Here is a 17,726-nt window from a genome sequence, read left to right as displayed (position 1 = left end):
ATCTGAAAAGAGAAGGTTCTCTACCAAAAGTGAGAGTAGCATTAATATAGGGGTATGAACGCTAAGAGAAGTGCTTACTGGGCAGTTTGGTGAACATAGTATATGTTTTTAGTGAGATATCATCAGACATTACACCCCTAGGGCACATGACTACCACTGTTGTAGGTTTTCAGTATCAGGGATATATTCTGTCCCATGGAGCAGGCCTCCAGTCCCATTAGAGCAGTTGGTTTCCTCCATAACAGACATGCCACTATTGCGCCTGTTGGCTCATTTGGCCTAGCTGGCCAAATTTAAGGTTTGCAGTGTCCACTGTTGAGTATCTTCACTGGTGATTTCTCTCTTTCCCATTGAGCTGCATGCAGCATGGCTTTTTCAAGCTTTCTGTCAGGTGGTCTACATTGAGGAAGTTTTCAGCTCAGCTCCAGCAGGATTTCTCAGTGACCTTGCAGACCAAGTACATAGAATCTTCAGCAATAGGGTCTTACCATCTATTCCTGGTGGAAACCAAGGGCCTCAGCAATGGCCTATAATGTTTTGGGAGTATCAGGAACCTCCCTAGCCAACAATTCACTGGAAAATATCCCATCCCTGTCCATCCCCATTCTTTAAAAATATTTATTTAGCCAGGCGCGGTGGCACATGCCTTTAATCCCAGCACTCAGGAGGCAGAGGTAGGAGGATCACTGTAAGTTCAAGGCAACCCTGAAACTACATAGTGAATTCCAGGTCAGCCTGAGCTACAGTGAGACCTTACCTTGAAAAACATATATATGTATGTATGTATGTGTGTGTGTATATATATGTGTGTGTGTGTGCGCGCGTGTACGTGTGTATGTATGTATGATGTATGTATGTATATCTGGGCATGGTGGCATATACCTTTAATCCCAGCACTCAGGAGGCAGAAGTAGGAGAATCGCCACAAGTTTAAGGTCACCTTGAGACTATATAGTGAATTCCAAGTCTGCCTGAGCTAGAGTGAATCCTTACCTCGAAAAGCCAATATATATGTATATATATTTGAGAGACAGAGTATGGGCTTGCTTGGGCTTTTGCCACTGCAAACAAACTGCAGATGCAGGTGCTACTTTGTGCATCTGGCTTTACATGGATACTGTAGAATTGTACCCTGTGTGTCAGTCAGGCTTTGTGAGCAAGTGCCTTTAACTGCTGAGCCATATCCCCAGCCCCAGCACTGGAGAACTTTATTTTATTTATTTTTGGAGGGGTTTTCAAGATAGGGTCTTGCTCTAGCCCAGGCTGACCTGGAATATATACTATGTAGACTCAGGCTGGCCTTGAACTCACAACAATCCTCCTACTTCTGCCTCCTGAGTGCTAGGATTAAAGGTGTGCATCACCATGCCTGGCTCCTCTCGCTCTCTCTCTCTCTTAAATAAACAAATACTTTTTTTTGTTTTGTTTTGTTTTTCGAGGTAGGATCTTGCTCGAGCCCAAGCTGGCCTACTGGCCGAGAATTCACTTTGTAGTCTCAGGCTGGCCTCAAACTCACGGCGATTCTCCTATCTCTGCCTTCTGAGGGCCTAGAGTAACGGCATGTGCCATCATGCATGGCCAAATTCTTTTTTGTTGTTTGTTTGTTTTTTGTTTTTCGAGGTAGGGTTTCACTCTAGCTCAGGCTGACCTGGAATGTACTATGTAATCTCAGAGTAGCCTCAAATTCATGATGATCCTCTTACCTCTGCCTCCAAAATGCTGGGATTAAAGTCGTGTACCACCACGCCTGGCTCAAAATTCTTTTTTTAATCTAGAGTTTCTATCATGTACCATTGCTGGGTGATCCAAGGAGTTTAAATCACCCTCATACAGTTTGCTTATAATTTTCTCTAGTTCATTTTGACTGCATCAATGACATGGTCACACAGCAGTGAATAAACTCTTCACATTCTCGTTCACAGCCCATGTGCTGGACAAGAAGCTAGATAGCATGTCTGGGTTGGTAGGCTATTTCAAATTCCAAACACAGCTGATGGGTCTAAATCTGGACCTTTCTGTTGTCACCACATTCCTTTACTGACTTTGCCTATAAGCATGGTTTCCAATCCCAGCCTGTTGGTTTGCGGATATCATGATGTGCTGGTTTTTTTTTTTTTTTTTTTTTTTTTTCATCAAGAACTGAATTTTCTTCTTTCCTCTTTCTTTCTTTCTTTCTTTCTTTCTTTCTTTCTTTCTTTCTTTCTTTCTTTCTTTCTTCTTTCTTTCTTTCCTTTCCTTTCCTCTCTCTCTCTCTCTCTCTTTCTTCCTCCCTCCCTCCCTCCCCTCCTCCCTCCTTTCCTCCCTCTCTCTCTCTTTCTCTCTATCTTTCTTTCTTTAAGGTAGGGTTTCACTCTAGCCCTGACTGACTTTGAATTCACTATATAGTCTCAGGGTGGCCTCAAACTCCTAGTAATTCTCCTACCTCTGCCTCCCAAGTACTCAGATTAAAGGCGTGTGCCACCATCCCCAGCTTGTTTTTCTTAATATGTTTTTATTTTATTTATTTAACAGAGAGAGAGAGAGAATGAGAATGGGCATGCCAGAGCCTCCAGCCATTGCAAATGAACTCCAAATACATGCATCACCTTGTGCATCTGGCTTACATGGGCCCTGGAGAATCAAACCTGGGTCCTTTGGCTTTTTATGCAAGCACCTTAACTACTAAGCCATCCCTTCAGTCCTTGTTTTATTTTCGAGGTATGGATTCGCTCTAGTTAGGCTGAATTCATGACGTAGAATTCATGATGAAGTCTCAGGGTGTCTTGGAACTCATGGCAAACCTCTGCCTCCTGAGTGCAGGGATTAAAGGCGTGCACCAACACGCCCAGCAAGAATTGAACTAAATCTTCTTTCTTTTCTTTTCTTTTCTTTTTTTTTGGTTTTTCGAGGTAGGGTTTCACTCTAGCCCCGGCTCACCTAGGATTCATTATGTAGTCTCAGGGTAGCCTCGAACTCTGGCGATCCTCCTAACTCTACCTCCTGAGTGCTGGGATTAAAGGCGTGCACCACCACACCCGGCTCTGAATTTTCTTTTCTTAAGAAAAAAATTTATTTATTTGTCAGTTTGTTTGCAGCGACTGAAGGTCCTCCTGGTGCGCCCATTTTCTCTCTCTCTCTCTCTCTCAAATAAATAAATAAATATTTAAAAATTTATTATATATATACATATATGTGTATATATATACATATACATATATATGTATATCTATCTATATATCTATCTATATCTATATATATCTACATATCTATATATGTATATGTGTGTGTATATATATATATAGATATATGCACATATACACACACACACACACACACACACACACATATATATTGCCAGGCGTAGTGGTCTTTAATCCTAGCACTCAGGAAGCAAAGGTAGGAAGCTTGCTGTGAGTTCGAGGCCAGCCTGGGCTAGGATGAGACCCTATCTCAAAAAAAAATAGTGTTATACATACACTGTTTTTAGGTTCAGTGCTAAGGATTGACTGCTCAGGGCCTTACATATAGTTAGGCAAGCACTTTGCCACTAAGCCACATCCACAGTGCACCCCTTTTTACTTTTTCAGATAGGGTCCCACAAAGTAGCCCAGGCTGGCCTAGAACTTGCGGTCCTGCCTCAGCCTCCCCAGGAGCTGGGATTACAGGCATGAGATAGGAAGATCACCAGTTTCAGGTCAGCTTGGTCTACATTATGAGACTCTGTCTTAAAAACATTGTTCATTGCTGGGAGCCGAATGTGAGTTTTAGTCAACTCATGAATTAAAAATAAATATCTAAACTGGGCATGGTGGTGCACGCCTTTAATCCCAGCACTTGGGAGGCAGAGGTAGGAGGATCTCTGTGAGTTCAAGGCCACCCTGAGAATACATAGTGAATTCCAGCCTGGACTAGTGAGACCCTACCTTGAAAAACCAAAAAATAAAAAGAAAAATAAACAACTAAATAAAACAAGGTCTGGAGCAGAGGTTTATGCTTATAATCCCATCACTGGGCTGGAGAGATGGCTTAGTGGTTAAGCGCTTGCCTGTGAAGCCTAAGGACCCCAGTTCGAGGCTCAGTTCCCCAGGTCCCACATTAGCCAGATTCACAAGGGGGCGCACGCGTCTGGAGTTCATTTGCAGAGGTTGGAAGTCCTGGCGCGCCCATTCTCTCTCTCTCTCTCTATCTGTCATTCTCTCTGTGTCTGTCGCTCTCAAATAAATAAATAATTAATTAAAAAAATAATCCCATCACTTAGCATGAGAGATGCTAGCGTAGGAAAACAGCTATGACTTCCATCATAGTCTGGGTTAGAGTGACACCCTGCCTCAAGAAAGGAAAAAAAAAAAAAAAAAGACGCTGGAGTAATGGCCTAGTGGTTAAGGTGTTTGCCTGTGAAGCCCACGGGCCCAGGTTCAATTTCCCAGGACTCACAAAAACCAGATGCATAAGATGGTACATGCATCTGGAGTTCATTTGCTGTAACTGGCATACCCATTCTCTATGTGCCTCTCTTTCTTCAATAAATAAATAAAGTATTTTTTAAAACCAGAAGCTTTGAGTGAAACTGTACCTGGAAAAAGCAAAAATAAATAAATAAATACATAAAGGAAGCTGGGCATGGTGTCGCATGCCTTTAATCCCAGCACTCAGGAGGCAGAGGTAGGAGGATCAAGTGAGTTCAAGGCCACCCTGAGACTACATAGTGAATTCCAGGTCAGCCTGAGCTACAGTGAGACCCTACCTTGAAAAAAAACAAATAAAATAAAGCAACCAGAAGTAGTTCTGGTTATTTTTTCTTTTATCATTTGGGCATGTGTATATGAATGTGTCTGTATGTATTTACATGTGTGTGTATGGACACCTTGGGGTATTAGTGCTCTTCCCACCTCATTTTTTTGTTTGTTTGTTTGTTTGTTTTTCAAGGTAGGATCTTGCTGTAGTCCATACTGACCTGGAATTCACTGTGTGGTCTCAGGGTGGCCTTGAACTCAAGGCTGTCCTCCTACCTCTGCCTTCTGAGTGCTGGAATAAAGGGCATGTGCCATCACACTCTGGCTTCCATCTTGTTTGAGATAAGGTCTCAGTGGTTTTTTACCACTATGAAGGCCAGTCTTGTTGATCCACTAGCTTTGGGATTCTCTTGATTCTACCTCCCACTGCCATAGGCATTTTGGATAGATTTACTTTGTGTCCTGCTTTATGTAGGTGCTAGAGATCAAACTGGGGTTGACAGGCTTGTGAGCAACTGCCTGTAACTGCTGAGCTCAACACTAGAGCCCTTGTGTAGCACAAGCCAGGCTGTGCGTTCAATCTACTGTACCCCACGAAAGACAGAGAGCATGTTGACTTCATAAGTTCCTTTCTAGGCAACATGTAACAAATAGGACCTCACACTATGAATAATAATACCACTTTTCACTGAACACTAGGATGACCATTTTTCCACTTCAACAAATTTCTGCATCATCATCATTATTCAAGGCCACATAATCAGATTGACACGTAGTGTTCAAATAACCCTCTGATGTTAGGAATGAAAGCTGGGAATATAGCTTAGTTGGTAGAGGGCTTGCCTTGCATGCATGAGGGTCTGGGTTCAATCTCCAGCACTACCACTCTAAAACAATGGCTGGGGTGATTGCTCCGTGGGTAAAGTGCTTACTGTGCGAGCTCGGAGACTTGAATTTGGATCCCCAAATCAAAGTTGAGCAAAGTGGTGCATGCCTATAATCCCAGTGCTGGGGAGGCAGAGACAGGAGAATCCTTACAGCTCGCCGGCTGAATCAATGAACTCCAGGTTCAGTGAGAAACTATCTCAAAAAATAAGGTTCTAGGGCTGAGAGGTGGCTTAGCGATTAAGGTATTTGCCTGAGAAGCCAAAGGACCCAGATTCAATTTCCCAGGACCCACATAAGCCAGATGCACAAGGGGCACATGTGTTTGGAATTCATTTGCAGTGGCTAGAGGCCCTGGTGCACTCATTCTCTCTCTATCTGTATCTCTCAGCTTGCAAATAAATAAATTAATTAAAAATATAAAAATAAATTTAAAAAATAAGGTTCTAGCTGGGCATGATGGTGCATGCCTTTAATCCCAGCACTTGGTAAGTAGAGGTAGGAGGATCGCCCTGAGTTCAAGGACACCCTACATTGAAAAACCAAAAAAAAAAAAAAAAAAAGTGGGGGGTGCTGGAGAGATGGCATAGTGGTTAAAATGCTTGCCTCCAAAACCTAAGGACACAGGATTGATTCCCCAGTACCCACATAAGCCAGATGCACAAAGTCGTACATGTGTCTGGAGACCCTGGCATGCTCATTGTCTGCTTCTCTTGCTCTCTTAAATAAATAAAATATTTTTAAAGAAAAAGTCTGGGGAGTGATTGAAGAAGACACCTGAGGATGTGAGAATGATCTAACCTCCACATATGGCACCCACATATACATATGTGCTAACACATGAACACATGTACAGGCAAATCATACACACATACACATGCAAAAAAAATAAAAGACCATACTGAATTCTCAACTATAGAAACATGGCTGGTTTAATCTCAGCTTCATGCAAGGTGGATGAACCGATCCAAAAGCATTGTACTTTTTCCCCTCAAACATCTCACTTCCTGGCTGTTCAGACTTTGTCAGAAAGACTGTGTAAGTTAGCTATTGGCCAAGCTCCTGGGCTCAGGAATGCTGCACTGCCCTTATTAGCTGTGTGAACAGTCCTTCTATGGGCAACAGGCAGTAGCCCGGGTACCTGCACGTTTTCCTACTTAGGTCCCGTGCTTCCCACACTGACTCTGAAATTTAGACCAGATGCATACTCAAGGCAAAAGGCAGTGATGTTCCCGGGTAGAAGAGAAAGTCTTAAGGGCTCATTTCAGAAATAGACTAAAACAAAATGTCTCCTTGCAAGGCTGTGCGAACTAGCAGGAGCCCAAAAATGACAGCAAGTTTCAGGGTGCCTGGGCTTCCCCTGGGCACAGTGGGCGGAACCTTCAGCAAGATCACGTTCAAAGGGGCCCACGGAGTGGGGGTGGGGGATAGACGAATAACAAAAATCAAAGTTCCTTTGCAAAATGGGAGGTCTGGAATGGGGGGAGACTGCTGGAAACTGAGCAATGCATACATCAAAAGCAGCTCCCAAGCGGGAATTTTTTTGTTTTTGTTTTTCTCTCTTTCTTTTCTTCTTCCTATAGTAGCGTTCAAAGCGGTGCTGGTATAGGAACTGAAATAATGGAGACTGCTTTCGGTACCCATCACTGTTCAAGTGACTGTCACAGCCAAATGACCCCAAACTAAAGGCGCTCCCTTCCTTTGACCTTGGGTTGTCTCCGGCCCTCTTGTGACACTCGAGGCTTGGGAGCCCTGGGTGTCTGCCAGCAGGACTGCACCTTGCGAGGGCCGCGCTGGGGCCTGAAGGAGTCTGGCTAGGAAAGTGAAGCCACCCGTCTATACAATCTAAACTCGACTGTGCTGTTGTTGCGTGTGAAACTCGGGAACACAGTGGAGCGCTTCCTGAAATCTGGCTCTTGGTCACTTAAACGCGCCAAGAAAAAGCATCAGTGAGAAAACCCTTAGACTTGTTTGTGGTTTGGTCCTGGATTGTACAAATCCTACCGTTTGAAATCTGAACCTTGCGGAGGGGAGGGGGGTGTTAAACTAGACACCCTTGGAAGTACTAAAACAAAAGAAAACCACAACAAAAATAAAACCCCTGCGGTCATTGCACCCAGTTGTCCCGAGGGTCCGGGCCAGCGCAGTAAGGAATCTGGCGCAAAAGAGGTGACTTTGGATTCGGGTACTGAGCTCGCCTCCTCGGGTTTTGCTAGCGTCGCCGGGTCGGTGGGTCGTGCGCAAACCCCGGAGGCCCGTGATCCCGACGCGCGCTGGAGCCTCGGCTCGGAGCTGGCACTTGTCACCTGCCGTCCCCAGCTCAGCGTCAGCGGGAGGAGGCAGGAAGCCCCGGAAGGGCGGAGAGGGAGCGGGCGCGGGCGGTGGTGACTCAGCCAGGAGGGCCGGGGGCGGACGTCGCGACTGGAGGCGAACCGAGCGGCGGCGGAGAGGCGCGCCGGGTCCGGAGGGGTTAAGCGGGCGTGGCCAACAGCAGCCCGCCCCACCGGAGGCCGCGGCGCCGGGAGGTATTTATAGTGGAAGTGCCGGGCGCGCCGCGTCTCTCCGCAGGCCCCGGCCGCGGCGTCCCTGTGTCCCCTGAGCGAAACGTCATGGAGAGGCCGGCGCCCTTGGCGGTGCTGCCCTTCTCGGATCCCGCGCACGCCCTGAGCCTCCTGCGCGGCTTGAGCCAACTCCGCGCGGAGCGCAAGTTTCTGGATGTGACTCTGGAGGCGGCGGGAGGGCGCGACTTCCCGGCGCACCGCGCCGTGCTGGCCGCCGCCAGCCCCTACTTCCGCGCCATGTTCGCGGGGCAGCTGCGCGAGAGCCGCGCCGAGCGGGTGCGCTTGCACGGCGTGCCTCCCGACATGCTGCAGCTGCTGCTGGACTTCAGCTACACGGGCCGCGTGGCGGTGAGCGGCGACAACGCCGAGCCTCTGCTGCGCGCCGCCGACCTGCTGCAGTTCCCGGCCGTGAAGGAGGCGTGCGGCGCTTTCCTGCAGCAACAGCTCGACCTGGCCAACTGCCTGGACATGCAGGACTTCGCCGAGGCCTTCAGTTGCGCGGGGCTGGCGAGCGCGGCGCAACGCTTCATCCTGCGCCACGTGGGCGAGCTGGGCGCCGAACAGCTGGAGCGGCTGCCGCTAGCACGTCTGCTGCGTTACCTGCGCGACGACGGGCTCTGCGTGCCCAAGGAGGAGGCCGCCTACCAGCTGGCACTGCGCTGGGTGCGCGCCGACCCGCCGCGCCGCGCCGCGCACTGGCCGCAGCTGCTGGAGGCCGTGCGTCTCCCCTTCGTGCGCCGCTTCTACCTGTTGGCACACGTCGAGGCCGAGCCGCTGGTGGCGCGCTGCCCGCCCTGTCTGCGCCTGTTGCGCGAAGCGCGCGACTTCCAGGCGGCGCGCTACGACCGTCACGACCGCGGCCCGTGTCCCCGCATGCGTCCGCGCCCCTCTACCGGCCTGGCCGAGATCCTCGTGCTGGTGGGAGGCTGCGACCAGGACTGCGACGAGCTGGTCACCGTCGATTGCTATAACCCACAAACGGGCCAGTGGCGCTACCTGGCTGAGTTCCCCGACCACTTGGGAGGGGGCTACAGCATCGTTGCGCTGGGCAACGACATCTACGTGACTGGTGAGTATGCTGGAGCCGCGTTCCCATTGCTAAGGTTATGGGGAAGATGACCACTTTCCCCGGAGAAACCCACAGAATCTGGAATCGGAGGGCCCAACTGAGTCCATTGCATGGCAACCATGTTTCTGTTTCTCCAGTGACTTCAGACTAGAAGAAGGGCCCCTTGTGTGAGCAAGAACAAGTAGCTGCTTGTGGGCCTCTGTGCCTGGTGTGGCAGGGCCTGCCTAGCTCAGCCAACTCCTTGCCCTGAAGGTGCCTCTCCCCGCCCCTCTCGGTTGGAAAAGACCAGGCATTGACCTGGCACAGTTAGTTCTTTTCTTTTTCTCTCCAAGGAATGCGGGGACTGGCCAGAGGCTGATGCCTGGTGAGGCATCCCTCTTCTTCAGCAAAGGGCATATCCACCTCCTTACTTTACCACAGGGGCCTCCTGACTCACTGGGTTTGTCACCAATGACAAGGTTCCTTAGGGCCTGCACCTAAGCCTGGTGCTGTGGGTCACATGTTGTTTAGGCTGAGCTGGTTTTTGACTGTAAACATGGTCACATGTTAGGAGATTTTCTTCCAGTTACTTGGCGGAAACCCCAAACACTGCCAAGTCACAGTGGGCGGGTCCCAGTCCTCACTAGTGCTGGGTTTCTCCCACATTGTTAACTAAGGATGAATCCAGGATCAAACAGGATGGCAACTACCTCCTTCCGTGGAGACACACACACACACACACACACACACACACACACACACTCTTTCTCTGTGTTCCTCTCTGGTACGGCTATATAAGGAAAGAAACCACTGGGTCTGGCCTGTGGCGCTCTCTGTTATCAGTCAGGCAGGAGCGACTGGGTCGACTCAGAGGCTGTGTTCAGCCTGGCACGTTCACAGAAAGCCCACTCTGAACTGTTCTGTGGCATACTTAGGAGGCTCTGAGCTGACTAAGGGGTACATCTCAGCCAAGGGACAGTCTTGCTCTGGCCTCAGCTTCCTTGGCCTGTCGTCCTAGACCCAGCCCCCTGTTGGAATCTGCTGGAATCTATCCCTCTCTGCAACCTGAAGTTGGCCTAGTGTTGTTAGGTACTCCTCCCCTCCAACCCCGCCCTCATCTTCTCTGAAGTCTGGCTGGTGACTGAATAGAAAACTCCCTCCCAGAACTAGCCAGACTCGCTTCTGCACCCTTCTATAAATGTCACAGCTGAGCAGCTAATCCTTTGGGTTTGGGCAGGTGGCTCTGTCATCCCATTCAGCTGCTGGTTGGGAATTTCCTGGGGGCCAGGAAGCCACGTCAGCTGCCTTTGCATTAGCTCCCTGTGAAAGAAAGGAGACTCAGAGCTCTACCAGATCCTTGTGGTCTTTCTCCAAAAGCTCTGGCGGCGCTGGGAGACAGACGGAATGTTGCTACTCTGCCCTGAGGCGCCAACCGAGGCCAAGGGATACAGCCCCCAGGATTCCTGGAGTCCCCTCCTGCTATGACTTTCATGCTTTAGTTTATGACAGCACACACTCTTTTTTTAGCCTATTGCTGCCATAAAACGTATCTTTGTACAGCTTGATGAATTTTTTTTTTTTTTTTTTTCAGATGAAACACACCCTGTGCCCTACACTACACTTGGGGCCTGGAACCTTACAGGTCCCTGGTAGTGATCATATGACCCACTGAGTTAAGTCAGTTGCTGACAGCAGAGGTTTCCTCTCATCTTGCCCTTGCATGGTTTTGGTTAATAAGTGCCCAGTAAGCCTATCATTTTAAGGCTAAATCCCATGCCTTGTGTCCACACAGAAGCTTGATGTTCTGGGCCACTTGAGATATTTGACAGTATATGTTGTGGAGGGAGGGGCAGGGGCTGGGGCTGAGTATTTAGAGTGGCATCTCACAGTCTCCCTTTGACAGCGGTGGTGGGCCCCATGGATTGGCCTCAGTGACAGTGTCACACTTCTAGCCCAGGCTTTGGAATAGAGGATATATGTTTTGGGTGAAGGAGGTGAGGTTAATTCTCTGCAGGCAGAGGCCACCACGGAAATCAAGGAAGGTACAAGCGGGTGACTCACCCTATGTATGCTGACCACCTGCCCCTCTTGCACCTTGGCAGGCGGATCTGATGGCTCCCGGTTGTATGATTGCGTGTGGAGGTACAATTCCAGTGTAAATGAGTGGACTGAGGTGGCGCCCATGTTGAAGGCTCGAGAGTACCACAGCTCCTCTGTGCTGGATGGGCTGCTGTACGTGGTGGCTGCTGACAGCACGGAACGCTACGATCACACCACCGACTCCTGGGAGGCCCTGCAGCCCATGACCTATCCCATGGACAACTGCTCCACCACCGCCTGCCGTGGCAGGCTGTACGCCATTGGCTCCCTGGCTGGCAAGGAGACCATGGTAATGCAGTGCTACCATCCAGACAATGACCTGTGGTCCCTGGTGGACTGTGGCCAACTCCCACCCTGGTCCTTTGCACCCAAGACTGTGACTCTGAATGGACTCATGTACTTTGTCAGGTGAGCCCCCTCATTCCCAGTGTACTATGTTTGGCACACCATCCCTATGGCCCTCCATTTCACAGACTTTAAGGCACGGTCTCACTGTACCTCCCCCCCCCCCCCATTCAGGCTGGCCTCTAACTAACTCACGGCAGTCTTTCTACCTTAGCATCCTGAGTACTGGAATTAAAGGCACCACCATGCCCAGATCCAGGTTTTCTTTCTTTCTTTCTTTTCTTTTTTTTTGGGGGGGGGGTGGGGAGGTCAGGTAGGGTCTCGCTCTAGTGCAGACTGACCTGGAATTCATTGTAGTCTCAGGGTAGCCTTGAACTCACAGTGATCCTCCTACCACCTGTGCCACCACACCTGGCTGCTCCAGGTTTTCTTAAGCCACCTTAAAGGTGATGGAGTTAAGTCCTGCTGGAGCCCTGACATGCATTCAGTGGCTATGTGTGTCCTTGAGAGAGAGAATACTAAGCTACATCCCTGTTTGTTGGTCTTGATGACCTATCTGGTCACAGTCAGGTATTCCCTCCTGACTGGCTCATGGATATCCAAGGAGGTCCTTGAAGCTCCCTTCTGGATGTGTGTGAGCATGAGCACATGTATGCGTGTACATGCGCTGAGTCTGAAGCTGCAGGACCAAGAGGAAAGGAGAGAGTGTGAATAACAATCTTTCTCAGTCTCCTTTTGGTCTGGGTCTTTGAACTGGGAGCCTCTAAGAGTGTGTGTACTTTGCTTCTGGGCCTGCAACTCTTTGCCTGAGCAGCACTGACTTGTCTGCCCCACCTCCTAGACAGGATATTCCTCTCCAGGGTGAGTCCTAAAGAGAACAGAAGCAAGGCCTGGCGTGGTAGAGCACACATTTAATCCCAGCACTCAGGAGACAGAAGTAGGCGAATCACCTTGAGTTTTAGGCCAGTGTGAGACTACATAGTGAATTTCAGGCCAGCTTGGAATAGAGCAAGACCCTACCTCAAAAAAAATTTAGTAAATAGGGCTGGAGAGATGGCTTAGCAGTAAAGCACTTGCCTGTGAAGCCTAAGGACCCCAGTTCGAGGCTCAATTCCCCAGGATCCACGTTAGCCAGATGCACAAGGGGGCGTAGGCGTCTGGAGTTCATTTGTGGTGGCTGGAGGCTCTGGTGTGCCCATTCTCTCTGTCTCTCTCTACCTTTCTCTCTCTCTCTCTCTCTCTCTGTCACTCTCAAACAAATAAAGCTGGGTGTGGTGGTGCACGCCTTCAATCCCAGCACTTGGGAGGCAGAGGTAGAAGGATCACTAGTTCCAGGCCACTCTGAAACTATATAATGAATTCTAGGTCAGCCGGGGCTACAGTGAGATGAGACCTTACCTCGAGAAACCAAAAACTAAATTTGTTAATCTCTCTCTCAAATAAATAAATTAATTTAAAATAATAATAATAAATAAAAGAGAGAACAGAAATGGCACTGCCTGTCATGTAAGTGATTGAGAGACCTGGTGTCCTCATATGCTAAAACCCAAAGGTCTGCTCTGAAAAAATCCTAGAACCTTGGCCAGCCCTAGCCCTGTTATAAAACTGCCTGGCTCTTTTATTGCTCCCCACCCCCCTGCTAGATGTATCTTCAAGGAGGGACGGGAGATGGGTATAAATAGAACTTATGAGCATGCCAAGCCTTCCCTTTAGCCCCTCTGTCCTGGCTGCAGTCGTGGGACCTTTAAGAACGTCCTCCCTGTCCTGTGGTCCTTGAGTGGGATGTGCCCTAAGGCTGTCCTGTCCTGACACCTGCTCACTCTGTTCCTCCAAATGGAAATCTGTTTCAGTTGCTTAACCTCCCAGGTGGAAGCAGGAGGGTGTTGCCCTGCCTGGGTTTGCTTGCTCACTGCACCTTAAGACAGGTGGGAAGAGGTGGCTTCGGCCCCACCTGAATGCCAAGAAAAAGGAAGGCTTTCCTGTCATATAGCCTGTGAGGGGGAGTGGGAGCTGCCGCAGCCTGACTGGACACTGTTGAGACAGAAGGTGCTGGGGAGGGGGTGGTCAAGACCTAGGGCCTGCACTCAACTCTGTGAATGGTGGTCCTACCTCCCTGTTTATGCACTTGAACTCTATGAGCCATGTAACCCTATGGCCAGAATGCTACCTTAGGCTAGAGTGAGACCCTGCCTCAAAACACAAAACAATACAGGAGGCATCAGTGTCTTTGAGGACACTCATCCCGTCCTTCATACACAAGGTACTTTTTTTTCACTCCCCAAGGTAGGGTCTCACTCTAGCCCAGGCTGACCTGGAAGTCATTATGCAGTCTCAGGGTGGCCTCGAACTCACAGCAATCCTCCTACCTCTGCCTCCCGAGTGCTGGGATTAAAGGCATGCGCCACCATACCAGGCTTTTTTTTTTTTTTTTTTTTTTTAATGCACGGTTTCACTCTAGTCCAGGCTGACCTCAAACCCAATGATCCTCCTATCTTAACCTCCTAAGTGTGAGGATCAAAGGCATGTGCCCCCACACTTGTCCCAAGGTGCTTCTTGTGGCTCTGACCCTGTGTCTTCCTCCACAGGGATGACTCTGCTGAAGTGGATGTATACAACCCCACAAAAAATGAATGGGACAAGATCCCATCTATGAACCAGGTAAGTTTCCTGGCCTGCTAGTGTTTTTAGGGCATGGGTGGGTCCTGATTTTGCAACTAGAGTGTCACAACTGAGTGTCTGGGAGACCATCACCATGAAGGGCGGGCCTCCTGTATTGGGCCCTCTCCAGGTGTGACCTCAGTTAATGAAAGGCCTCATTACACTTGCTGACACCAGCTTTCAAGTAGATCCCAAGAGCAGGGTTTATTGAGTTCATGCACTTGACTAACATCAGGCACTCACTACAAGCCAGAGCAGGAGGTGAGGGGCATCTTCTGCCAGTGCAAAAGGCAGTGGGGCTGGTGTGGTTGTGCAACTATCACAGCCCATTGTACTGGAGGGAATAAGCTTAGACAGGAGATCTCTGCAAGTGAACACTCCCTACTCCCCAAGCTGATTGACCTTGGAAACACACTTCTTGGACACCTGTTGCCACTTCCGTCTCTTGCTTATTGAGAAGAGCCGCTGGTCTCTCACACACACCTACCTGTAACTTGAGTTCCACAGGGAACAGAGACCCAAAAGTGGGAAGGCTCAGTGGTATCTGACTAGGGTTGAATCCCAGTTTTGCTGCTGTTGGCCTTACCAGCTTCAGTTTCCCTGTCTATAAGGAGAGAGCTGACAAGCCTGCCCTCGAGATTATGTATGGAGGTTGGGTGTGGAGAGAGACTATGTTGTGGCAGCTGCCCTGACCTCCATGGGGTTGGGGGGGTCACCTGCCACACCAGGTAAGCATGTGGCCCCAGGAGCCTTGTTGGCCTTCCTCCGAATTGAGCTGAGGATGGCTTCCTGTGCTGTATAGAGGAAGTGCTGGACCCTCCCCTGGAGGTTACCAGAGTGGAGCAATGAAGGGGATGCTGCTTGGTCATACCTTGCAGCCTCACTCACAACCTCTGCCTTGGCCCACAGGTGCATGTGGGGGGCAGCCTGGCCGTCCTGGGAGGAAAGCTCTATGTATCTGGAGGATATGACAATACATTTGAACTCTCGGACGTGGTGGAGGCATATGACCCTGAGACCCGGGCATGGAGTGTGGTAGGACGGCTTCCAGAACCCACCTTCTGGCATGGCAGTGTCAGCATCTTCCGCCAGTTCATGCCGCAGACACCTGCAGGGGGGCGTGGCTTTGAGCTGGACAGTGTCAGCAATGACATGGATGTAGGCCGACACCAGCCATCACAGAACCCTGAGGAGCTACACTAGCCCTGGCCTGGCCCAGGGAGGGCCTTGGTGCAGGGGGATCTGGTACCTGTGCACTGAATACCTGGGATCACCAAGCAGAACGCAGGCTCGTGGGTGCTGTGTGAGTCCCAGGATGCATCAATGTGGACATTTTTGTGCCTGTGAGTCTGAGTCACAGCTGCTGGGCTGGAGCCAGTGGTGACCACTCCTCCTGTGGACAAGGAAGAATGATGTCCCTGCTGACATCTCTGCCTCCCAGAGATCATTTCCAGCCTGTGGCATGCAGAAGTGACCTATGCAGTGCACCTCTCCCTGCTGCCACTACCTGGGCTTGCTGCTCCCATCTTTGGAGCAAAGGGCAAGGGTCCCCCTGATTGTTTGAAGACATCCTGGCCTGGAACACTGGGACCAGGTAGATGATGGCCACAATGGAATTCCAAACTCCACACATCCAGTACTGCAGGTCCCTGTGGCCAGCTCCCCAAGTAGAAGGGTATCTGCTCACCTACCTTCGCATCTCTACTAGGATCTCACCAACAGGGTGGGCTTCCCAGAATTGACAACAGGGCTGGGGAAACTGAGCCATGGTGGGAGCCCAAAGGGGGTTCTAGAGGGGCCCATTGAGCTTTCTGTTTATGGAGGACTTCGGTGTCTATGGTAGGTGCTGGCTATCTTCCCCAGGCAAGGAGACTTTTCATAGGGTCATCCCAGGCCAGCAGAGGGTGAAATTCTGCAATGCAAGGTCATGACTCCTTGGGTGTCTGTCACTGATGCCCAGCCAGGCAGGCAGTTGCTGGATCTGGAGTGAAGAATCCTCCTGTTTCTAAAGTAAGCCTTGGGGCAGTGATGGTCCCAGTGGTTGGTTCTGGGTTTGAAATGTTTCCAGTTTGGCCTATACAGAGCCAGAGTGATAGATCAGCTGGCTCTGTCTTTCAGATCCACAAAGCATCATTGCAGAACTCTGCCAAAATGAGTCCCTGGTTTTCACTGGAGGGTTTGTGGATTGGGAGGCTGGGGCCTCTTGAGGTACTGCTATCTCTCTTTGGCTTTGTTATCCCCATTTCTGAAAAAGAGGGTGTTACAACATTTTGTTGGGAGAGGTGACAGCAAATGCACAGAGTTGCCTTTTCCCAGTGAACTAACATGGGCAGTCCAGGGTCAGAATAGTCTCAATGGTGTCATGTCCCTCCAGCCCCTCTTGGACAGGTGTGAGAGGGTGGGTATGCCTTATTCCTCCCAAGTGCCTGCCTGCTCCTTGTTTCATGACTTGCTTTGTAGATGTCATTGTGTTGGGTGAGAAAATTAGGTTCTAAAATGTGTTGCTGGGTGCCTGGCACTAGGAAAAGGCTGGGCATGAAGGGGGTAGTACTATCCCAGCTCAGGCTCACTGTTATCTTTAGAGTCCTTGTGGGAATGAGCAGCAGTGTCCAAGGTATTGTGGCTTGTTCATGGGTACTGTCAGCCCAGCCCTTTCTCAGGCCCATCCTACCCACCTCCACAGCCAAGTGAACCCTTTTGGGGAGCTGCTGAGGCCAGCCAGGTGTGTTGGACTCCGGGGATCTTTTCCATCAGCAGCTGAGGCATGGTAAGGTGAGGTCCCTAGCATGTACCAGGCACCAAAGTTCAATGCTAGATGAAGTGTAATGTCCAGTCAACTTGGGGACAGGGCCACTGTTGTCATGACTTCTTAGGGATTGGCTGAGAGGCTTTAAGCTCTAGATTCCTATGTTGCTGTGATCCAAATACTGTGTTTTGGTGGCCACTTACATAGGGCCTGTGCAGGAAAAGCTTGGGTTTGCATCTCTCTGCGACTGCGCCTGAGCCCCCCAGGTCTCCACTATCACAACACCCTCCTTTTGGATTTAAAAGGCCAAGGATGGAAAAGAGCAGGCATCAGATTCTGCTGTTCCATGGGCTCCAGGCTGTAGTTCCCACCACATAGATGTTTGGGACTGATGCTGAGCCACCTGGGGATGTTGCTACATGTCACGTGTACAAAGCTTTTATCCTTTAAGGTGAAATTAAGTTATGAAAAGTTCCCTGGGTATTTAATGCTGATTCTGTATTTTATATTTATATGACTTCAGAGATGTAGGTAATAAAGGTCACCTTCCTCCAGTGACCACTGTCCAGTCAGGTTTGCATATTTATTTTTGATTATTCTACAGGCTTACATGTCCAGAATCCTAAAGCAGATGCCTTCAATTCCTTTTGAAATAAAAAGTATTTCCTGTA

General features: G+C 49.7%; 1 protein-coding gene across 1 annotated transcript; it reads left to right on the top strand.

Annotated features, from left to right (window-relative positions):
* The first annotated feature begins 8,172 nt into the window (after positions 1–8,172).
* Klhl21 (kelch like family member 21) lies at positions 8,173–17,726 on the top strand. The gene is made up of 4 exons (XM_004657683.2): positions 8,173–9,227; positions 11,309–11,714; positions 14,237–14,309; positions 15,219–17,726. The coding sequence occupies exons 1-4, from the start codon at positions 8,207–8,209 to the stop codon at positions 15,510–15,512; spliced, it is 1,794 nt and encodes a 597-aa protein (XP_004657740.1). The 5' UTR covers positions 8,173–8,206; the 3' UTR covers positions 15,513–17,726.

This window comes from Jaculus jaculus, chromosome 5 (genome assembly GCF_020740685.1).
Source record: "Jaculus jaculus isolate mJacJac1 chromosome 5, mJacJac1.mat.Y.cur, whole genome shotgun sequence".
Lineage (NCBI taxonomy): Eukaryota > Metazoa > Chordata > Mammalia > Rodentia > Dipodidae > Jaculus > Jaculus jaculus.
Note: the sequence above shows the minus strand (reverse complement) of the source record. Positions and strands in the feature narration are given on the sequence as shown.

Excerpts from the sequence above, each read along its gene's own strand:
- Klhl21 (XM_004657683.2), top strand. The coding sequence starts at position 8,207 with ATGGAGAGGCCGGCGCCCTTGGCGGTGCTGCCCTTCTCGGATCCCGCG. Across the intron at positions 9,228-11,308 it reads CAACGACATCTACGTGACTG|GCGGATCTGATGGCTCCCGG; the intron begins GTGAGTATGCTG and ends GCACCTTGGCAG. Across the intron at positions 11,715-14,236 it reads GGACTCATGTACTTTGTCAG|GGATGACTCTGCTGAAGTGG; the intron begins GTGAGCCCCCTC and ends CTTCCTCCACAG.